The sequence below is a fragment of the Globicephala melas genome, chromosome 10, assembly GCF_963455315.2.
Source record: "Globicephala melas chromosome 10, mGloMel1.2, whole genome shotgun sequence".
NCBI classification, from domain to species: Eukaryota; Metazoa; Chordata; class Mammalia; order Artiodactyla; family Delphinidae; genus Globicephala; species Globicephala melas.
Genome location: NC_083323.1, coordinates 16,042,105 through 16,061,867, shown reverse-complemented (window position 1 = coordinate 16,061,867; position 19,763 = coordinate 16,042,105). Strand labels below are relative to the sequence as shown.

Sequence of the window (19,763 nt, the reverse complement as noted above, 5' to 3'; positions counted from 1 at the left end):
TTTCTAACAATCCCAATTTATGCTGATGCTTCTGGTCCAGGGACTGCAGTTTGAGACTCACTGCAAGAAATGTTTGTGGAATGAATAAGTGACTGAATAAATGCAGATTTCCCCCTTAAAAATCCTATCTCCAAGGGTCCCAAAAATGAGCTTTAGAAAAATCAAGATAAAAGATATTACCGGCATTTACTTCTACATGAGGAGCCAAAATAGAAATAGCAGGGGGAAAAAAGCATAGCAAAACCCAGCAGGGAACCAGAAGAAGGAAAACTGAAATATCAGAAAAACTTTAGGGTCACCGTCTGGTTTCCTCTTAGCCCTTACTGTATAAGTTATGATGAACAGACCAGAAATTAAAAATAGGTTTATTTTTCTGACTCAACCATATATTAAAAAATATTCTACAGAAATGTTTTGACTCAGTAAATCCAAGACTAGGGATTTTTCATAAGAAAATAATCAGAAATGAATGTAAACATGATGTACAAGGAGAGTCTTTAAAGCCCTGTTTATAATAACCAGAAATTTAAAACAATTTATATATTTGACAAAAGAAAATAGATCCAATAAATTATGGTATGTCCATAAATGGAACACTATAAAGTCTTTTAAAATGTCCTTATAGTGGAATATTTATTGATATAGGAAGAGATGCATGATATAAAAAATGAAAAAAAATCAAGCTAAAACCCAGTATAAACAGTATGATCTAACTCTGGATAAAAACCACATTACAGATATAGAAAAGTAGACTAAAAATATAAATATGTATAAAGAGCCATTCATCAAAATGAGAGAGCAGAAATTATTTTTAAAATTTTAACAGTTGTATTTCAATCATTCCTGCCATAAACACATGTTGCTTGTGTAATTTTTTAAAGGATAGTTTTTTTAAATGACAGACTGGGAAGTTTATACTCTCCATTTCTTCCCATGAGGAACTAAAGAGTTGAAGCATGAGCACTTTTATAAGCTCTTCCCCTCCCTGTCCTTCTATAAACACCAACAACTCAAACTGCATTTGCAAAGTATCTGTCACACCAACAGATCCCTCTTCTTCCTTGGCATTTCTTGGACCTGCTGGAAGTTAATTCCTAACTCAGAAAGGCTAACTTTGAATAACTCATGACACCACCCCTGAAGCATCAGCTTTGGGGAATGACATTTACAATAGATCCACCGTTACTTGGCCACCCAGAAAACTGCCATTTTCCAGAAACCACGGCTGTCTCACATAGTGGTTTTCAATAAGGTGGGTTGCTTAGCAACCACCAAGAAACGGGGAAGACAGAAGGAGGCACCAGCCACAGCTACTTTATCACCAAAGTGCGCTGTGCTACATGTGTCTGGTTGCACTCAAGGTAACCAAATAAGAGATAACACCCAGCTATTTTTGCATCATGAGGAAAAAATACTTGGCTCCTGCCCAGAAGGGCAATTACCTAAAAATCTTGGCAGGCCCCATGGTATGAGAAATGGTAACTGATACGGGGGTGAAAAAAAATCACTGACCTTCATAAATACTGATGATATGAGGATGGTTGAGGGATGACATGATCTCAATCTCTCGTCTGATGTGAACCATGTCTTGTTCATCCTTAATTTTGTCCTTACGAATGGATTTTATAGCAACCTATAAAGTCAGGAAATGAAATGTTACTCAGAGAACTAAACAGATGCAAATCAGCCATTGGGAGAGTTTGGAAAATAAATACAGATGTTACTTGTTGGCAGAACCGACAATAACCAAAACAAAGCTTCGAAATACCCCCGTCACATCTTTCATTTATAGCAAAAACACCCTTCTCCAGACAACAGAAAACATCAGGTTTTAACAGCCTGGGTTTGGGATGGTGGCTTTTTTTTTTTTTTTTTTTTTTCCCCCACAAAGCAGAGGGCTGCTTCACGTGGCCAGATTCATTTACTCTAGGAATCCTGATCCTTTGAAAAAAGAAAAAAGGAGAGCTTGGTTTACAGGGTGTCGATGACTAAACATGGAGAGGTGAAATTAGCATCACTCAGCCCCACCATGCAGCTGCCGCAGTGATGGATAGAAAAGGCTTTACTGCGTGGCCTGTCTCAAGGCCAGTTCTGCTCAAACCTTGGGTTTTAAGACTCCGGCTTATGCTATGCTGATGCAATTGCTCAGAAGCCAAATCCTTCCTACATCCTTCCTCTCACTAAGGCACCTTTGACAGCAAGTGATTCGACCAAAAGGCCCTGCTTGAGAAAAGTCAGAGTAAAACCAAGGAAGCTAAGCTAGACTCCCTGCCCAGCCCCAGTTGATTCCAAAAGCTCCGTGCCAATGTTGTCTGCAAATCCAAACTGCAGAGAGTTGCCAGGGCCAAGGCGCAGAGCAATTACTCAAAAGAAACACATAAATAAAAAGACATTAAAGGACAATGGGAATCTAATAAGGAAGAAATATGTTTGCCAATGAATTCATCTCTGCTCATAAACAAGTTGGTTGGTAATTTAATCCGCCTTGGCTCTAAGGGGGGCAAAAACTACTTTGGCGGAGGGGGTTAGCCATGGGTAACAAGGAAACCTGCCAATCGATTTGCTGCCAGCTCTGAAAGCCTGCTTAGTTCCCTCCAAACTGGTCCTCTTGTGACCTCGACCCTCACCTTAGCAACCTTTCCTGGATGAAAGGAAGTAAAACCACCCCTCGGATTGCAAAGGCTCTGGAGGAAAAAGTCCTTGTTAGCAGCAGCCCAGGGCCACACCTCGCCTATCACAGGGTCAAGCATGGGCGGCTGCAGCAGGAATGCACTCACACCTGTGATCATCTGAAGTTTCCGACTGGGCACCAGATCCCCGTGCAGCGCTATACACGGAAATGTCTCTAAAATACAACCGGTCCATCTGTGACGCCACAAGACTTAGGAAGCTCTTATTATTCTTGATTTTGCTCTTTGCTGGTTAAATCAACCAGCAGGTCCCCGGATTTCTCCTTTGCAGACCTTTCCCCAGCTGTCATTAAATCAGTATTGGTGTCATTCATTACCTGACCCTACACTAGTGGGGATCTTGTTCACTGCTTTCTCTCCAGTGCTTAAAACCATGCCTGGCGCGTGGCAGGCCTGAGAAAACACTGAGTGTGGGCAGGGAGGCAGGTACATAGAGAGGGAAGGGGGAAGGAGGGAAGAAGGGCAGGGGGGCAGGGGTTGATGTTATTAGGTGGATGAGAGGCCAGACCAGGGAAGTGATAGTAGAATTGGAGCAAAAACGGAGGGACCACTCCAGTCAAACAGCACCACCAAGACAGGCACGTCAAGAAGGTGACTTAGGATTTCTTTGGCGTCCTACTTAACGTGGGCAATTGAGGAATGGGGAAAGCAAACAGGAAACACAGGACGCCCTGCTGTAAACCCAGGGGCAGGTAGCACCCTCCCTAGAGTGTGGATGGACCACGCGTCTGGGGAGACAAGGAGGCTGCACAGAGATGAATGAGCTTCCAGCTTCAAGGCCCCCTTTCACCAGGGTGCCAGGCCCCCCAGCTCCCCCAGGCCCTCACGACAGCCCCATTCAGGATGCAGCAAGAAATGCCTGCCTTTGCTTACGTCAAATGTAAAGACATGACTTGAAGGCTTTAATTTATCTGAGCAGGGCCTGCGATCCTGGGAGCTTGCGCTGGAGGAAGCCGACAGTGAACGCACTCAGGCCGTGGAGGATGTGGGTGGCTCTTGGACCAACTCCTACATTCCTCCAGGAACTAAAGATGGGCCGAGTGGTGAAACTACCCCTTTGATTATACAGCAGGCTGAACTTGGCCTTGAGGAGGCCCTATTGTCAAATGACAATAGAAATAAATTCTTTCACCATCCAAGGTCAGGGGAGGGTAGTGACATTCCAGGGGTTGAGAAAATAAGTGGACTTGTCAATCCCCCCAACCATGGAGCGAGAGGCCAACGGTCCCACGGTGTCTTTGCCAGAGGGATGTTTCCAGCCCAGTGTGAAGAGGAAAGTGCCCACATTCTAATCACACCCCGCTCGGCACTGAGGAAACTAAAAGGGCTCCATAAATGTTAATAGCCATGGTGGTTGTCCCTCCACAAAAGCTTCCCTCTTCCGACAATGAATCTTCTATTGAAAGTGTAAAAGAGGGCTCATTCTGCCCCCTATTTCAAAGGCGTGGTGGGAGACAAATGCTAGAAATCACTGAGAACTGTCAAGGCCAGAGGGGAGACATTCAGTTCAACTCCCAAGAGCGGGAGATGACTCACCCAAGGTCATAGATCCAATGAATGGCCAACCACGAAAGCAATAAGGATAGAAATAATAGCGGCATTCACGACGCACTTAATATATGGTACAGGCACTGTGATAAGTGCTTTACACACCGCCGGATCTTTACATCCTTATCATTCAAGCTTCAGCTCCGTGGTCCCTTAGGGAGGCCTTCCCTGACCCCTCTACCTGATAAGGACACTCCTGGCCTTATACTCTCCCTACACCTTTCCCACACCGTCTGAAATTATCCTGCTCCTTTGTTTGATGCATATTCAGCCTGAGGCCAAATCCAGCTCCCAGGATGTTTCCATAGGAGCCAGATAGCTAAAAACGGTTGTCACATTTCTGAAGAGTTGTTTAAAAAGGAGAATGAGATCTAAAAATGCAGCTTCTGTAACGTAATGCAGTGCCTCCTTTGTGAAGTTGAAGGATAAACTGAGCCAGCACACGGTGAGGCAGCATGATGGTTAAGGACATGGCCTTGAGTCCTGGCTAAAACCACTCACCAGCTGTGTGACCTTGAGCAGGTTGCAAAACCTCTCTGTGCTCCAGTTTCCTCATCTGTCAAGCAGGAAAATACAGGACCTGCCTCACAGGGCCCTATGAGGATTAAATGGCTTAGAACATGCCTGGCCCAGGATAAGGGCTTAATAAATGTCAGCCACATTTAACCCAGAGACAATACCCCATAAATTCCTCCGGCTTCCTCGTGGGGCAGCAAGTGAAGGTCTAGGGAATGGAGACCACATTTGTTCCCAAAGTGCAAAAAGGGCAGGAGAATCTCTCTCCTGGGTCTTTAAATTGTACCCTCATCAGAAATGTCTGGAAGCTCAGAACAGCTGAGCCCACATGAGCATCCGTGGCTCCTGAGTCTGAGACCAGACAGGAGGACGAACAACTGGAACCCGAAAAGCAACCTCAGGGCCACTTCCCCTTTCTCCTTCCAATAGTGGCCAAAGGCTACCAAAGAGATACACAGAGATGCCCGATATTATGGAGCAAACCTCCTCCCCAGTTTTCCTCAATCCTCACCCACATCTACAAAGAAAGACAGAGGTAAGGAAAGGGCCCAGCAGGAAGCGGTTACCAAATGTCTGAAATCATACACCCTCCAAAAAAAAGTCCAGTTGGTTCCTGCAGGCGCTGGAGAGATTTCACTCTGCCTTCAAAATGATTGAAGCTGGGAACTCAGGTGTTTAAGCCCAACGCACAGCCCAGCCCCTTTCCTAAGTGTTCCCAAGTCTAGACATCACCCGTGTGCCTTATAAATGAGGCCACCCTGTCGTTCAATGATTAAACCTTATGGCTGTGGACCTGCAAATTCTGCCCTGCGGTGCCTGACTGTTTAAGAGGCAAAAAGCCCGGCCAATGCTGATCCCTTGCTAAATATAACAGCCTTCTCTTCTGCAGTGGTTGTTTTTCCTTTTTTGAATAATCACCCAGAACTACCTGCTCTGCAGCCTGCTGGGCTTCCTTTTCCACAGTGGCCATTGTGAATGTTAAGAGCTCGGGGATCTAGGCAGGGCTACGGGGAGCAGAGCAGTATGATGAAAGCTCAGGCTTTTGCTGGCTGGATGACCTCAGGCAAACCTGAACCTAACAGGTCTCAGTTTCCTCGTCTGTAAAATGGGGTCAGCAAGTCCTAACTCTTGGGGCTGTTGTAAGGAGGAGAAGTAAGGACAGTGCCTGGCCCTCAGGTGTTCACTGAATGGCAGTGACTATAACGAGGCCTGTCAGAACGACACGGTGATACAGGGTCTTGGGCCACATTTAAAGGGGTGACAAGCCCACAGCACATCATCACATGGGCCTCTCCCCTCCCCATTCCTCCCACACACATCCTCCCCTTCCCCACATTTGTACTGAGGCAAGAACAGGTTAAATTTAATATCCAGCCTGCATGCCTACACAGAGCAGGGCAGCCAGCCATCTTCCTGGGCTGCTTTGGGGAGTGGAGAAAATTCCGGGCAGACTGTGTGTATTGTATTTGAGGCTCCAACCAAAAGAATCACTACCCTCTTCCCTCCACAGCCACCTCCCATGGTGCTCACTGATTGACATCTGTCAGCCTAAAGAGAGGCTGTTCCAGAACAGTGCCTCTCTAAGGGGTCCCGGACATCTGGTCAAAATGAAGATTCTGAATCCACAGGTCTAAGGTGGGGCCTGGGATTCTGGGGTTCCAGCAAACTCCCAGGCGATGCACCAGTGCTGTCAGCCCAGGGACCACACTTGGAGTAGCAAGATCTTAGTGCTTTGTCTTTGGCCTAACAGATCAACATTTTTAAAGCAACGGCAATATTCTTAATAATAACAGTAACTAATATCTAGTATGTGTTAACCATGTGCCAGTGGACTTTACCTCATTTAGTCCTAACTACGACCCCATTGCACAGGGGCACCTAGGCACCGAGGAGATAAACATTGCCCAAAGTCACACTGCCTGGAAGAGATGGAGCGAGGACTTGAATCCAGGCAGGCTGAGCCCAGAGGCTGCTGATTCTTGAGGCTGTGGATAAAGTCGGGACGGACAGCAAACATGGCAGGTGACAGAATCTCTCAAAGGATCCCAAACAGTCCCCAAAGCCCAGTGTGATGGGCCCCCTCCAAGCAGATGAAGTTTTTTACAGGGTCCCATGTGAGGTCCTGGGAGGTCAGGAGTCGGGGACTGAGCAGCAGGGAAGAAACAGGGCCATAAAACACGGCATTAGCATCACTTAGTGAGAACAAGTTTGAGTTCTAATCCCGGCAACAGGAGCTGGCAGCTTCCCTGCCATTCACAGGTGTGATCTCACACCCGGCCACGTTCCACTGCTCCACGGGAGCTGCAAGGCACTGAGTCAGAGGCAGCTCAGGGGACCTTTTCTTACCGAGAGGCCCAGAGGCCATCTGCAGTGGGAATGAATGGTTAGCCAAGTCAAGTTGGAGGCCAGCGTAGGGCGTTCCTGCTCTGGCCTGGTTGATGGTCCGAGTTCAAGGCAAAGGCACAGCTCCGCATGGGCCCCACGGGTCCAAAGCTCCCCAGGATCACCAAACGGCTTTCACTTAGAAAGGCTGTGCCCGGCCATCACCACGGTGACACCAGCCAGGAGGCCACCTTGCAGCCAAGGCCCCTGATTAATTAAATGCCCCCCAGCTCTTTGTGAGGAGTCTGGCCAACTCAGGACAACACTCTAGCAAGTTGCCGTGATGCAACGTTCAGCCCCATGGAAACCCAAGGCAGCTCCACCGTGGGCCTCTTCCTCTCTGGCCTGTTGATTCATGTCAATGTGTGGGTGTTTCTTCAGACAGAAGCAGGTTGGAAGCCAAGAGTTGTATCAGCAGGCTCTGAGGAGAGGCGTCCTGACGCCAGGGAGCACAGCATATAGAAGAAAGACCTTTTTCTTCAAAGAACATTATCCTACCATTCGCCACCACCAGCCTTTTAACCTTCTAAGAGGTTCTGAACATATAATCCTGTGTAAATCAGCTCTCAATCCTCGATTTCCCAAAACTCCCCATAAGAGATGGTGTTTCCTCAGATGACCCTGATTTTTTTTTTTCTCCTGCCATGAAAAATGTGTTCTATCTCCAGAATTGAAACAGCAAAGCAGATTTTTATTTGACCGGGCCAGGGCCCACTTCGGAGGTCCTCAGAAGGGCCTGGGATGTTTCTATCTACAGATACAGTCATCCCTTGTTCTGGACCTGCCCCCTTCAAGGGCTGAGCGAAGAATGTCATTATTGCATGTGTCGATGCCACAAGGGAAGTGGAATTAATGACTAAGAAACTGCAGGCAGATTTACACTCCCTGTATGGCGCTGAGGTTTGTAAACAGGAGACAGTGGCCAGGGCTGACCGGGCAGGCACCGATGGAAAGTTAGTGCCAGCAGCAATGATAGAGCAAGCGACAAGCCCACCCCGAGCATGCAGTTAGATTCCAGGAGACAGCACTTGGCCAAAGGCTGGCTGGTGTACCACCTGCGTCAGATCCTCCGTCTGGGGAGGAAAGGGGGATGCTGACTGCCATAATGCAGATTCCAGGGTCCAGCCCAGACCTATTGAATTCGAGGATGAGGACAAGCTGGGACGGGCACTTTTTACAAGCTTCCCCGGTGATTCTGCGGCACTCTTTAGTTTGACCTTAAACCACAGTCAATGTGGCCGGGATGGCACTCCTTCTGTAACTTAAATACTATGCAGTCATATTAAATGCTCGATGATTAAGGAAAATTCATGAACTGCCCATCTAGAAAGAGGGGAATTTAAAACAAGCTACTTCCTTGAAGGGACTCAGTGACCTGTATTCATTTGCCCCTGGGAAAGGGAAGGTTTGTTCCCAGAGGACACCTGGCTCATCCTAGCCCGAGGCAGGCCTGTGGATGCCCGGAGGCCACGGAAGCTGGCTGCTCATGGGTTACTTCATGCTCTGCAGGCCACCTGGAGCTCCCACGCCTGGTCAAAGTGAATGTGTCCAGAGGATGAGAGAGGAGGTGAGCTCCGGAGCCCCCCATCCTGCTTGCTCTGTGAGAGAGGGTCTAGCCGGGGCTGTGAGAAGCCCCCTCTTACGGGGATCCGCTGGAAATCTCTTAAGAAACCATCCCAAGGCCCCCTGCAGGAAATGGTCTCCAGTAGCACAAGAGATGCTCCACAGGCAACACCAGCATCACAAAAATACTGAAAACGTGAGGCTTGTTCAGCTGGGACTCGAGTGGCCAAGCAGGGGGTGATTTTTGGACTCTCGCATTCCTGAAAGCCAAACGCAGCACCAACTCAGAAATCTGAAGCTCAACGACTCTTCTTCCAGGTTTCAACAGCTCTGGGGGGAGGGCAGACCAGACCAGAGGGCTGAGGTTACTTCTAAGGTGGACAGCCTCAAGTAGTAGCATCTGATCACTCTGACACTGTTTATACCGCAGCTTGAATAAGCTTAGGATTGTGCAACTTCGATTTACCAAGCTCCAAGCCCAGCAGAGCCCCAGCCAGAACTGCTAAGAAAGCCAGCCTCAGCCCCTTGGCCCTGGCATCAGTCACAGGGACTTGGCCCAGGTGCCCCCTGCACAGGGAGGTACTCAGACAAACATGTCACAGCCTCAGTTTCCTCATCTGCAAATAAGGTGACAAGAGCACGGACCCCACGAGGTTGCTGTGGGGATCGTATCAGATTGTGTATATGATGAAGGGCGAGAAGGCATAACCAGCAACATCATCACTGGCAGATGTTAGAGCTACAAGGGCCCCAGAATGTTCTATGCCAGCCCCCTCGTTTTACAGATGAGGAAACCGAGTCCCAGGGAGATTAAAGTACAGGCCCAAGTTCACGAAGCTAACAGCAGTACTGGAACGGCAACAAGCGTCCTGATTCCCACTCCACTCCTGGATACATCATACCCTGGGTGGGGATTCCTAACCAAATTCCAAACCACAGCTGGCAGCAGGACTGAAACTGCCACCCCAAAAAAAAGGGTTTAAATTCACATTTACATGTGAGGCAGGCCCCAGCACAGTGAAGTCCCCAGAACTGCTGCATTATTAATAAACTGAGGTGGGGGCGTGGGGCGGAGGTGACAGCCACTCCTAAGCGTGTTGGCAATTTAGGACCCGTTTCACAGCACGATGCGTGATTTCATTTCCATCTGACGCCAGGGGGCTGTCCTCACACAGACCTGCTGGGGACACTTTTCAGTCCAATTCAGTCCGATCCTTGTTCCAATATCTGAAGCTTGATTTGATATCACACGTGAGTAGGCATACCTGGGCGGTTCTTCTCCCATTATTTCTTAATTCACTGAAAACATTGCTTTTAAATATTAACTTCAGGCGGCCACTGAATCACTGACCTTGGGAACCAATGAAAAAGGGACACAAAAGACCAAAGAAACATTAGTTTTCCAAAGGGAAAGGAAATTAGCCAACTGAGTTTAGCTGATCCAGGTAAGCAGAACAAAGAAAAAAAGAAAGTTTTTTAATTTCTTAAGATGGTAGGATACATGTAACACACACACACAAATTAAAGGGCATGGCTTTAAATTTTATATTTTAACCATGGGTGATTTTAAAGATAAGTGAAAGAGAAGAGTCCTCAGAGGTTATTTTTATACTGACAGAATCCCTCTTAGGCGAAAAACAGGCATATAGCAATTAGAGCGCAAAGACGGATCAGAGAGGGAAGAGATATGGGGACATATGTATATGTATAACTGATTCACTTTGTTATAAAGCAGAAACTAACACACCATTGTAAAGCAATTATACTCTAATAAAGATGTTAAAAAAAAAAAAAAAGACGGATCAGACAGGGAAGGAATAAGAGCCCGGGCTGCAGTCTGTCCCCGCCCCCACCCCCAGAGGCCTCATTCATCATCTCCTCACAAGCAGCAGCTTCTTTTCCTTCCAGGAGAAGCTCTCAGCTCTCAGTGTCCATTATCCCTGCTCCACAGCCGCTTCCCCCCCCGCTGGACCCCCCCATCGCCCTCCACTCCCCCCCAACATCCTCTCCCCACCCCACCCCCCACCCCCCCTCCCGGCACAATCCATTTGGATGCTTGTCAGCCCGCTAATTACCCCCCGGCCAACCTGCTACCAGGGATGTTGTCACAGAAGCACCTCCAGCTACAAAGGCACAGCCCCCACCCAGCTCTGCCAGCCCAACCCCCAAGGCGCATGCTCAGTCCCAGGTGGAAATTTCCTGCCACCCCATCAGGCCGGTTGCCTCCATGGGCCTCACCCACACCCATCACTCAGTGCCTACCCTCAGGGCGGTTGGGGCAGGGGTCTGTGGTCATTACAGGGACTTAAGGAGCAGCCTGGGTGTGTCCATGCCCCTGGACATTTATGCTTGTCATTTCCTCTGCCCGGATCCCCCCACACCCTACTGTCTGCAACTAACTTCTCCAGCTGACCCCCTCCTCCGCACCCAACCCCTGCAATAAGCCCCCGAAACGCACATATAGGTCCCCTTTCCTAACCTTGCTCACCATTACTTACAGGCTTCATTCACACAGAGACCGTTTCTGTTTTATTCATTGCAACATCTCCACTGCCTGGCAGGTAACTGGTGTTCTGTATACGCCAAAGAGCTGTGGCTGACATGGTCCCCAAGTATGAAGAAGGACCTTTATGAAACCATACAACAGTAATAGGGCATCTGATTCCACCCAACGCAGCCCCCAGCCCCCTGCCACTGAGTCTTCTTTGACCTGGCTAAACTCTCAAGTGCTGAATCCCTGCTTGTCCCAAAATCATTGAGCCTCAACTTGCTCATCTTTAAAATGGAGCAATAATAGTGCCCACTCCAGAAAGGCTGGGAGAGAATTCACAACAATAGCTAGTGGTAATCATGCTAATTCCCAGTTATCAAGCCCTTACTGTGTGCCAGGCACTGGGCACCATCCTCAACATCCTCTCAACAGCTCATTCATGAAATTCTTACTAAAAGAGTATTTCTGCTTTCTCAGTGAATTTAAACTGAGTCTGAGGAAGGTGAAGTAACTTGCCCTAGGGCACACAACTAATGAACAGGAGAGCTGGGTCTCGGGAAACCCAAAGACCACACTCTGAAGCTCGGTAGCAACACTGACAAAGCACGTAGCACAGCGCCTGGCGTTTAGCGGGTGTCTGTAAAGAAGGCTGAATCGGAGTCTCCGGAGATGCAGGCGCCACCCAAGCCACACCGCACCGCCTTGTCCCCACCCCAAGTCTTTTCTTATTCAAATCAGTCCCATCTTCAAAAGCACATCCACTGGTGTTTCTTGCTGCTCTCTGCAGGGCCAGGCAACACAGCTGAACAAAAGGCAGAATCAGACCAGAGGGTCCGGGAAGCACATCCCTAAAATGCAACAGTGAGTCAATTCTCCAGCAAGCAATCCTGGGAAATCTGCTCTAGATAAGGTACCGATCAAGGTCCTGCAGATCATGGACCGACCCCTCAAGTTGCTTACAATCCCATGGAGAGGGCAATGGACAGGCTCTCCCTGCCCTGCACCCATTCATCCTTCTACTAGTAGGAGCACCCTGACATTGCACTGGGGCCCACCCCTATCCCACTGCTAAAGAGACTGACAGTCAAGATACTGCACCCTCCCCATGCCAATGGGGAGACACATGACCTACAGTTTGGCCAAGGAGATGCTCTTCCTAGGACTCTGAGACCCTTCCCAGCAAAGTGTTCTTTTGTGAGATCACAGGCAGAAACTGATGTAGAAGTCCTTCCAGGCCTCATTCTCCCATTTCCACCCTCAAGTCTCCCTCATGCTCCTAAGAGGAGAATTGAGTCTCACTTTGCCCAGAGTATGAATTTTCCCATCCCTGACAAGAGCCAGGAGAGAATCTCCCCTGTCCTCTTTGCTCACTCATGTCATGTGCCTTACACTCCATCATCCCCTCCATAAGATGGGCCTCTGACTACTTCACTTGACTGGTACTAGTTGAAATACCGTCTTCAGGACCCATCCAGATTAATTCTTACAATAATTTCCTCTCTCACCCCAATAAAGACATAGTAAATTACTGTGGAATTTGGCCTTTTTTTCTGGCTGACTGGGGGTTCAGTCAGGTTGTTTTGACCAATCTTGCAGGAAAGGTGCAGAAAGTCCAACGATATTCCCTGCCAGATAATATTCTACCCTATAAAATATTACCAGTTGTTATAAACTGAATTGTCTTCCCCTCCCCCCAGCAAATTCAAATGTTGAAGCCCTAACCCCCAATGTGACTATTTGGAGGCAGGGCCTTTAAGGAGGTGACTAAGGTTGAATGAGGTCATAAGGGTGGGGTCCTGATCTAACAAGACTGAAGTCCTTGGAGGGAGAGGAAGAGACCCCAGGAGCACGTGCTCACTGAGGAAAAGCCATGTGAGGCCACAGGGAGAAGGCAGCCATTTGCAAGCCAGGAAGAGAGGTCTCACCAGAAACCAACCCTGCCGGCACCTTGATCTTTGACTTCCAGCCTCCAGAACTGTAAGAAAATTAATTTCTGTCATTTAAGCCACGTAGGCCATGGTATTGTTACAGCAGCCCAAGCAGACTAATATGCCAGTCGTTGTCTGTACTACCTAAATCACAGTCAACACATAATATAACAAGAGGGAGAGTCATTCACGGTCAATACCAGGAATAAGAAGCAGAGACGGCAGGATAGGAACCCTCATTCACCCCTGCGTCCCCAGCAACTAGGGAAGAGTCCGGTCCCATAACAGACATTCAATAAACACGTGTTGAGTTGAACTGAATTAAACATGCTGAATCCCATCAGTCATAATTTTTATAAGAATGTTCACCCAGGGCTTCCCTGGTGGCGCAGTGGTTGAGAGTCCGCCTGCCGATGCAGGGGACGTGGGTTCGTGCCCCTGTCTGGGAAGATCCCACATGCCGCAGAGCGGCTGGGCCCGTGAGCCATGGCCGCTGAGCCTGCGCGTCCGGAGCCTGTGCTCCGCAGCGGGAGAGGCCACAACAGTGAGAGGCCCACGTACCACAAAAAAAAAAAAAACAAAAACAAAAGAATGTTCACTCATCCACCCACTACCACCAACCTGGGCCAAAATCTACAAGTTGCTGATGTCAGATTCCCAATTCCACTCTGGTCCACGTTGATTCTATACTTGCGGGTGAGACCGCAAACCCGTGTATGCAATACCAAGGTGTGTAAATGGCCCCCCCACCATGTACACAGTACCATCTCGCTTTATTTTACTCTCCCTACCACCCATGAGACAAATTACTTATTTTGCAGGAGAAAGAAACTGATCCTGCAGAAAGGAACTCTCTGAGTCCCCACAGGTCATAAAGGCAACACCCCAAGTTCCAACCCAGGTACTTGGATTCTGTGGCCAATACTACCTCCACTGGGCCACACCTGTTTCCAAGTGTCGTGAAATCCATGCAACCACGGGGTGAAGGAGAAACACCCCAAGTCCTGGCACTGTGATGCTTCTTTTCTCCATTGTTTAAACACCTGGCACTGTGATGCTTCTTTTCTCCATTGTTTAAACGAGCTCAGATATCAGACTGTTCAAATGTCGTGGGCGATCTGGCTGGGGAGCTAATCAGAGCAATTTGAGTGCACGGCTAAACGAGGACACCCCTTCCTGGACCAAGCCCTGCCTTTATGGCAACACTTCATAAGAACCATTCCCTTACAATACAACTGTCAAATCCAGCAACCGCAGGCCAGAAACATCCCAGCTGAACCCCGCCAAGCTGCTTTCTGATGTACTGTACACACAAATACCAATATTCCCCAGATGTTCTCCATGTAAAACATTTGGTTTGAGACACAGCCCTCCTTTCCCAAAAACTCTTACATTTGTTTAATGGACTCATACAGTTCAGCTAAAATATCCTGGAGCAGACATCTGAAGCCAGCCAGGCTCTGATGCAAGCATCCCATCTGCAGAAAAGAAGAACAAGTAAATAAGACGGTCCTCCCCAAGATTTATGCTCCCTGCATCTTTAAGCAGGTCATAAAATGTAAGCTATGTACGGATAATAATGCAAGTTGCTTTCAAGTGTGTTTCTGAGTCCATCTCGGTACTAATCTAAGACTGATGTTCAAAAGGGCAGTGGGTCTGGCTGGCCTGCTAAGGAGGAGGCCACACTCTGTTTCTTACTCCCTCAGAAAAGAAGTTAAAAAAATCTGTCACTTGAGCAACCTAGATGATTGAGGTGAAGGTAGGTTTTCTCTTGGTTTTAGTTTTCCAAATATAGCAATAGCTCCTTTATTCCAAAGTCACTTGTCCCTCCGGAACACAGGTAAGATGTGGCGAAATGAGAAATGTACTGGACCTTGAATCAAGAGACTCATCTCAGCCACATACTAACTGAGTGAGCCTGGCCGGGTCAACTCTCCCCAGAATGGCTCATTCTTTTACAAGAGAAAACAGAATCTCATCAGGTTCATTGTCAGGGCCCATTCAGCTCTGAAGACTGTATGAGAAAGGAAACGAACTCTTAGAAAAGCCACCCCAAGAAATGGCATAGACTCCATCCACTGAGCCCCTGAACATGGTCACCCAATGTTTTCCTGCTGACACAATTCTAACAAGCTTGTCATGGCAAAGCTGTAGAGAAGTGGAAATATGGAACTAGAAAGCCACTAGAGACAGCCTCCCTGGTGGAATCAAGACAGGACGACTGGCTTTTACCTTTCGTCTTTAACTTTTCTGTGTCTTGTGAGTTTTCAGTATTGAGCATGCATTATTTTTGCTAGAGGGAAAAGAAAAATGTTATCATTTAAAAAAGGGTCACAAAAAGGCATGGAAGCTGATGAAGGAGCAGATAGACAAACTATAAATAGCAGACATGAGAACTCCAAAATACAGTACTGAGAACCATTTAGAAGTTCCCCAAAAGACTTCGAGAAAAGGTTTAACTACCTTCAAGGTACTTCGTTTTAAGAAAGCAAGAAAGTGTGCATCCAACTGAGAAAGATTTCCATAAGAAATGGCTACAATTTTTTAAAAGATTGGCTTGTATATAAGCGAGCTTCAATTACCTGGAAAACTATATTTAGAGCTCTCTATTATAACCTTTCAGTATTTCCACTTAACCAATGCATCAGATTAACAAGAATTCTCCACTTTCTTGACTGGGCTCATGTCACGTTGAACCCTAGGGGCCGCTGGGCTGCTCTCTGCTTCTTCCACCCTCTTCTGTTTTACTAGCCAACTCCCCACCACCATCCCAGCCAAGCCAACTGCCCCAATATGGCAGCTTCTATAGTCCATGGAGCACCTCATCCTCCCAAAACGCCAGCAAATCATGGTGTAATTGTAACTTCCTCCATTTGAGGATAAAGATCCCCAGATTCATCACTGCCAAGAAAAGGCAAAATGCAATGAGACAACATACAAAAAATGCCCAATACTGTCCAACATACAGTACGTACTGCAAAGCCCCTTTTAAAATTATTATTATTAACAAATAGGCCACACGCAGAAATGTGTGTAAGAACCCTGCAGTGAGACCTTCAAAATACGAGGTTGAGAGGATGGTGTCAGAGGGCAAAGTGAGACAGGGCTTGGGAGAAGAGGAACAGCTGTAGCCTCTTTTGAAAGAGGACATTTCGGGTCACCCCAGTAAAAGAAGTCCTTCCAAATGTACTTCTGTAACCCCCAGGGAATCGATTTTGCAGGACGGAATTATTTCCCTGAAATAAATAGACACACAAAAGTCGCCACAACTGGAGCCTAACAAGAAAACAAGCCAGCTGCTGATTTACAAGCAGCGTCTGATGCAACAGAGCAAAAGGTCCGCGGCTCAGGTCCAGCGGGATGGCTCTGGACACACCAGCCCTCCGTGGCGGAAGCACACTGGGAGCCACATAGGGGAGGGGCCTCACCTTGCTGTGGGCAAGGTCCCAGGTGGACCAGGCATGGATGGGACACCTTCAGGAGCGCAGACCCTTGGGCCTCCGTCATCACCATGCTCCACCATGGTCTCAGCTCCAGCCGTGCACCTAGGCGTCTGTTTAAAGATGGTGATGCCCGGGCCCCACCCACAGAGAGCTGCTAAAAGGTCCCTATAGGTGATTCTAATGCTCCGCCGGGACTGAGAACAAGCGGTGTAGCTGGAAGAGCCCACAGAGGGGTCAGACAGACCTGAGTTTTTAACTCTGGCGCTACCTTGCTTACTTGAGCAAATCAGTTACCCTTCCTGAGCATCAACTTTTTTAACTGCAAAGTGGGAATAACGGTCCCTTCATGACAGAGCTGCTGTGAAATAAGATGCTGCACGTCAACGGCCTCATGGAGGGTGATTATTCTACAAATGTTCTCTCCTCTCCCTTCGCTCCCCTTCTTTCAAGGTTCTCCCAAGTGGGTCAGGAGTTCTGGGCATCTCCCAACTCTAAGGGGCTTCCTGCCTTGCTAGGTGGGAAAAAAAAGGACGGGAGCGAGGCACATCTTTCCTTATGTTGGCTGTCCCCCATCACACATACAAAATACACGCACTCAGAACCCCTACTGGTGAAGTAGCCATATTATTCTACAGCAAAACTATGCAAAGAATGGAGAGTCACAAGAAGCAAAATGAGGGAACACCTAGCTTGTAAGATTTGCTTTGCTTTTCCTGGCGAGAGGAAGACCTAACCTGGGTGTGACACTTCCTCGGGAAGTCCCTGCCTCTGCCTCTGTCTCTCCTGTTAGCTGCGAGCCTCTTACACCTGGCAGCACAGGGGTGAGGTATAGTAGGCCCAAGGGAATGTCTGAATTAATTATGCTCTTTGAGGCCAGGGATGGGCATTTGCAGATCAACAGAGCTCCTAAGGCCCACACGTGTTAATCCCCTCAAAAGGCATTTCCTAAATATACCTGACTCTGATTCTGAGCAACTGGCAGAAAAGGATATAAAGGCACATTCGGCATTTGGGGGGCAGCAGCTCAAGGTCTAGTGACAGAGCAGCAGCCCCGCAGCACTTCCACGCTGGCATTCCCCTTCAAGTAGTGCAGACGTGGGCCAGTGACTTAATTTTCTGTGCCTCAGTTTATCCGCTGTAAAACGGGGATGATAATGCTGTGCATCTCTCAGGGTTACCATGAGGATGAATTAGGTCAGAGATTCAACGTGCTTAGACTACCGCCTGGCACAATTCCTGCTATGTAATTGTTTGCTATTATTATTACTCCATGGGAAAATAACAGGCAAAGAGACCTCAAACTACGGTTCCAATATAAAGGCGTGGGGTCTTAGGGCCCTCCAGTTATCACAAAAGAAGGTGAGGACTGAAGAAAGTGGGGGGTATATCCTCAGACGAATACAACGAGCTTTCCATTACTGTGTTTCCCAAGGACAGACCACGGACCAACCCCATCACCTTCCCTTGTGTTATCTGGTTAAAATGCTGAAGATTCCCAGGTCTCCCTAAGTCGCATCCCAGCCCTGCTGGACCAGGCTCTCTGGGGTGGGTGCCAAAGATGGTGCATTTTAACTGGCACACCCAGGAGATTCCCATGTCCCCACAAATCTAAGAGCCCTTAGACTGGCTAAGCTCATCAACTAGAGGGTCATGTCCGTTTGCCCACCATCATAGCCTGAGAGGCTTGCACATAGTACGTGCTCAACAAATATCAGATGAATCCATTCAAGAGTTACAACTCAATAAGTAGTCAGTCAGTTGTTTTGAAGGTGGCAGGCACATGCAAAGCAATGCTAAACCAGACAGACAACTTCATTCATTTATTCTAAAAATCTTCACCGTGCTTACTATATACCAGGCACTGTTCTAGACAATGGAGATGCAGAGAAGATGATGAATGAGGTTGTTTAGAGATAATTAAAATGGTGACAAGTGCTGTGAATGGAGCTAATAAAGCAAGGAAACGGGTGGAGCATGTCTCTCTGTCATTAAACTCGGCCTCTAGAACAGCGCCACCCTTTAGAACTTTCTATGATAATGGAAATGATCTTTCCTGCATTGTCGGATGGTTGCCACCAGCCCCATAGGGTTATCCAGCACTTAACATGTGGCTAGTATGCCCAAGGAGCTTAAGTTTTTAATTTTATTTCACTGTAATTAATGTTAACTTTAATAGGCACGTGTGTCCACATGAGACAGCACAGGTCTAGGGGCGGAAAGAGATTAGAAGACTGGAAATTATAACACAAAGCACTCAGTGCTATGAGGGTGAGGGAGGCGGGCAGAAGCACCATGTGTTATCAAATGCCTCTCACCCAATTACCAGATGACCTAACGTTCTCTGGCTCTCAGAATTGAAAGAACAAGGTGAGGTACAAGGCATTGTACTTGGGCTGGATCAGTTTATAGGCCATGATCAGTTGGAAGTGGTATGCAGCCCGGCCAAGCCCCAGAGACTGTGGTTCAAGAACACACCACCATCCACAAAGCCTGCCCACAGCTGCCAGAGAGATCTCTCTCTTCCCCATCATTCCGCTGATGGTCATTTTGTCCTTGGCTACAACGTCCCACTGGGCCCTGCATGGATTTTACGAGATTTATTCGCTTCAAGCATAAGTACGGATACAAGCCTCCTAAATTCCACCGGAAAATTGGTGGCTAATCCAAACATTTCATAAAATTAGAACTCATTGTGGGGCTGAAAGGAATTCAGACTGTGCCGCCACCAGAGAAATGCAAAATATTTGTTATAATTTTTTCCTTTGTGAGCTGTTTCAAGCAGCAAGTGCTTTTTCAGCTTGAAGTTAAAGGAGGCGCTGGGGCGGTGGGGGGAAGGAATGGGAGAGTTTTTGTTTTTGTTTTGTTTTCTCTGTGGTTTGCAAAAAGTATCACCAGATGATGAAAAATCGAGGAATCCTGCTGACTCCCTAATCCCTCGGCCAGCAGAGATAATAAACTTTCCCCATCTCGGCTGCACCTTGCCTTTATAAAGATGGTGTTTTTCTTGGAAAATGGTACATCTGCTCCTTAATTTTCTTCTTAGGCTTTAGCCCCAGAATCTTTCCTATGCTGAGATTTCATCAGCAAGAGAGAGACGGCCATCATTCATTCAGGCATGCGTGCAGGCACGTCACCAATACTGATTTGCCAGGCACCATGCTAGGCACTTGAGATAACACCAGTAAACAAAACTGGTGAAAAT

The 19,763-nt window shown here is 47.7% G+C and overlaps 1 protein-coding gene across 2 annotated transcripts in view; it reads right to left on the bottom strand.

The window, feature by feature from the left end:
* NUAK1 (NUAK family kinase 1) overlaps window positions 1–19,763 on the bottom strand; it is a 68,644-nt gene that overhangs the window by 37,272 nt on the left and 11,609 nt on the right. Inside the window, exons 1-2 of one of the 2 annotated variants that reach the window (XM_060305652.1) lie at window positions 10,787–10,856; window positions 1,513–1,633 (exon numbers count right to left, since the gene is read on the bottom strand). In XM_060305652.1, the coding sequence (XP_060161635.1) occupies window positions 1,513–1,585 (73 nt within the window). In that variant the 5' untranslated portion in view covers window positions 1,586–1,633; window positions 10,787–10,856. Of the gene's footprint in view, window positions 1–1,512; window positions 1,634–10,786; window positions 10,857–19,763 lie in introns of those variants that run through there. The other variant, XM_030856182.2, reaches the window with a different exon arrangement.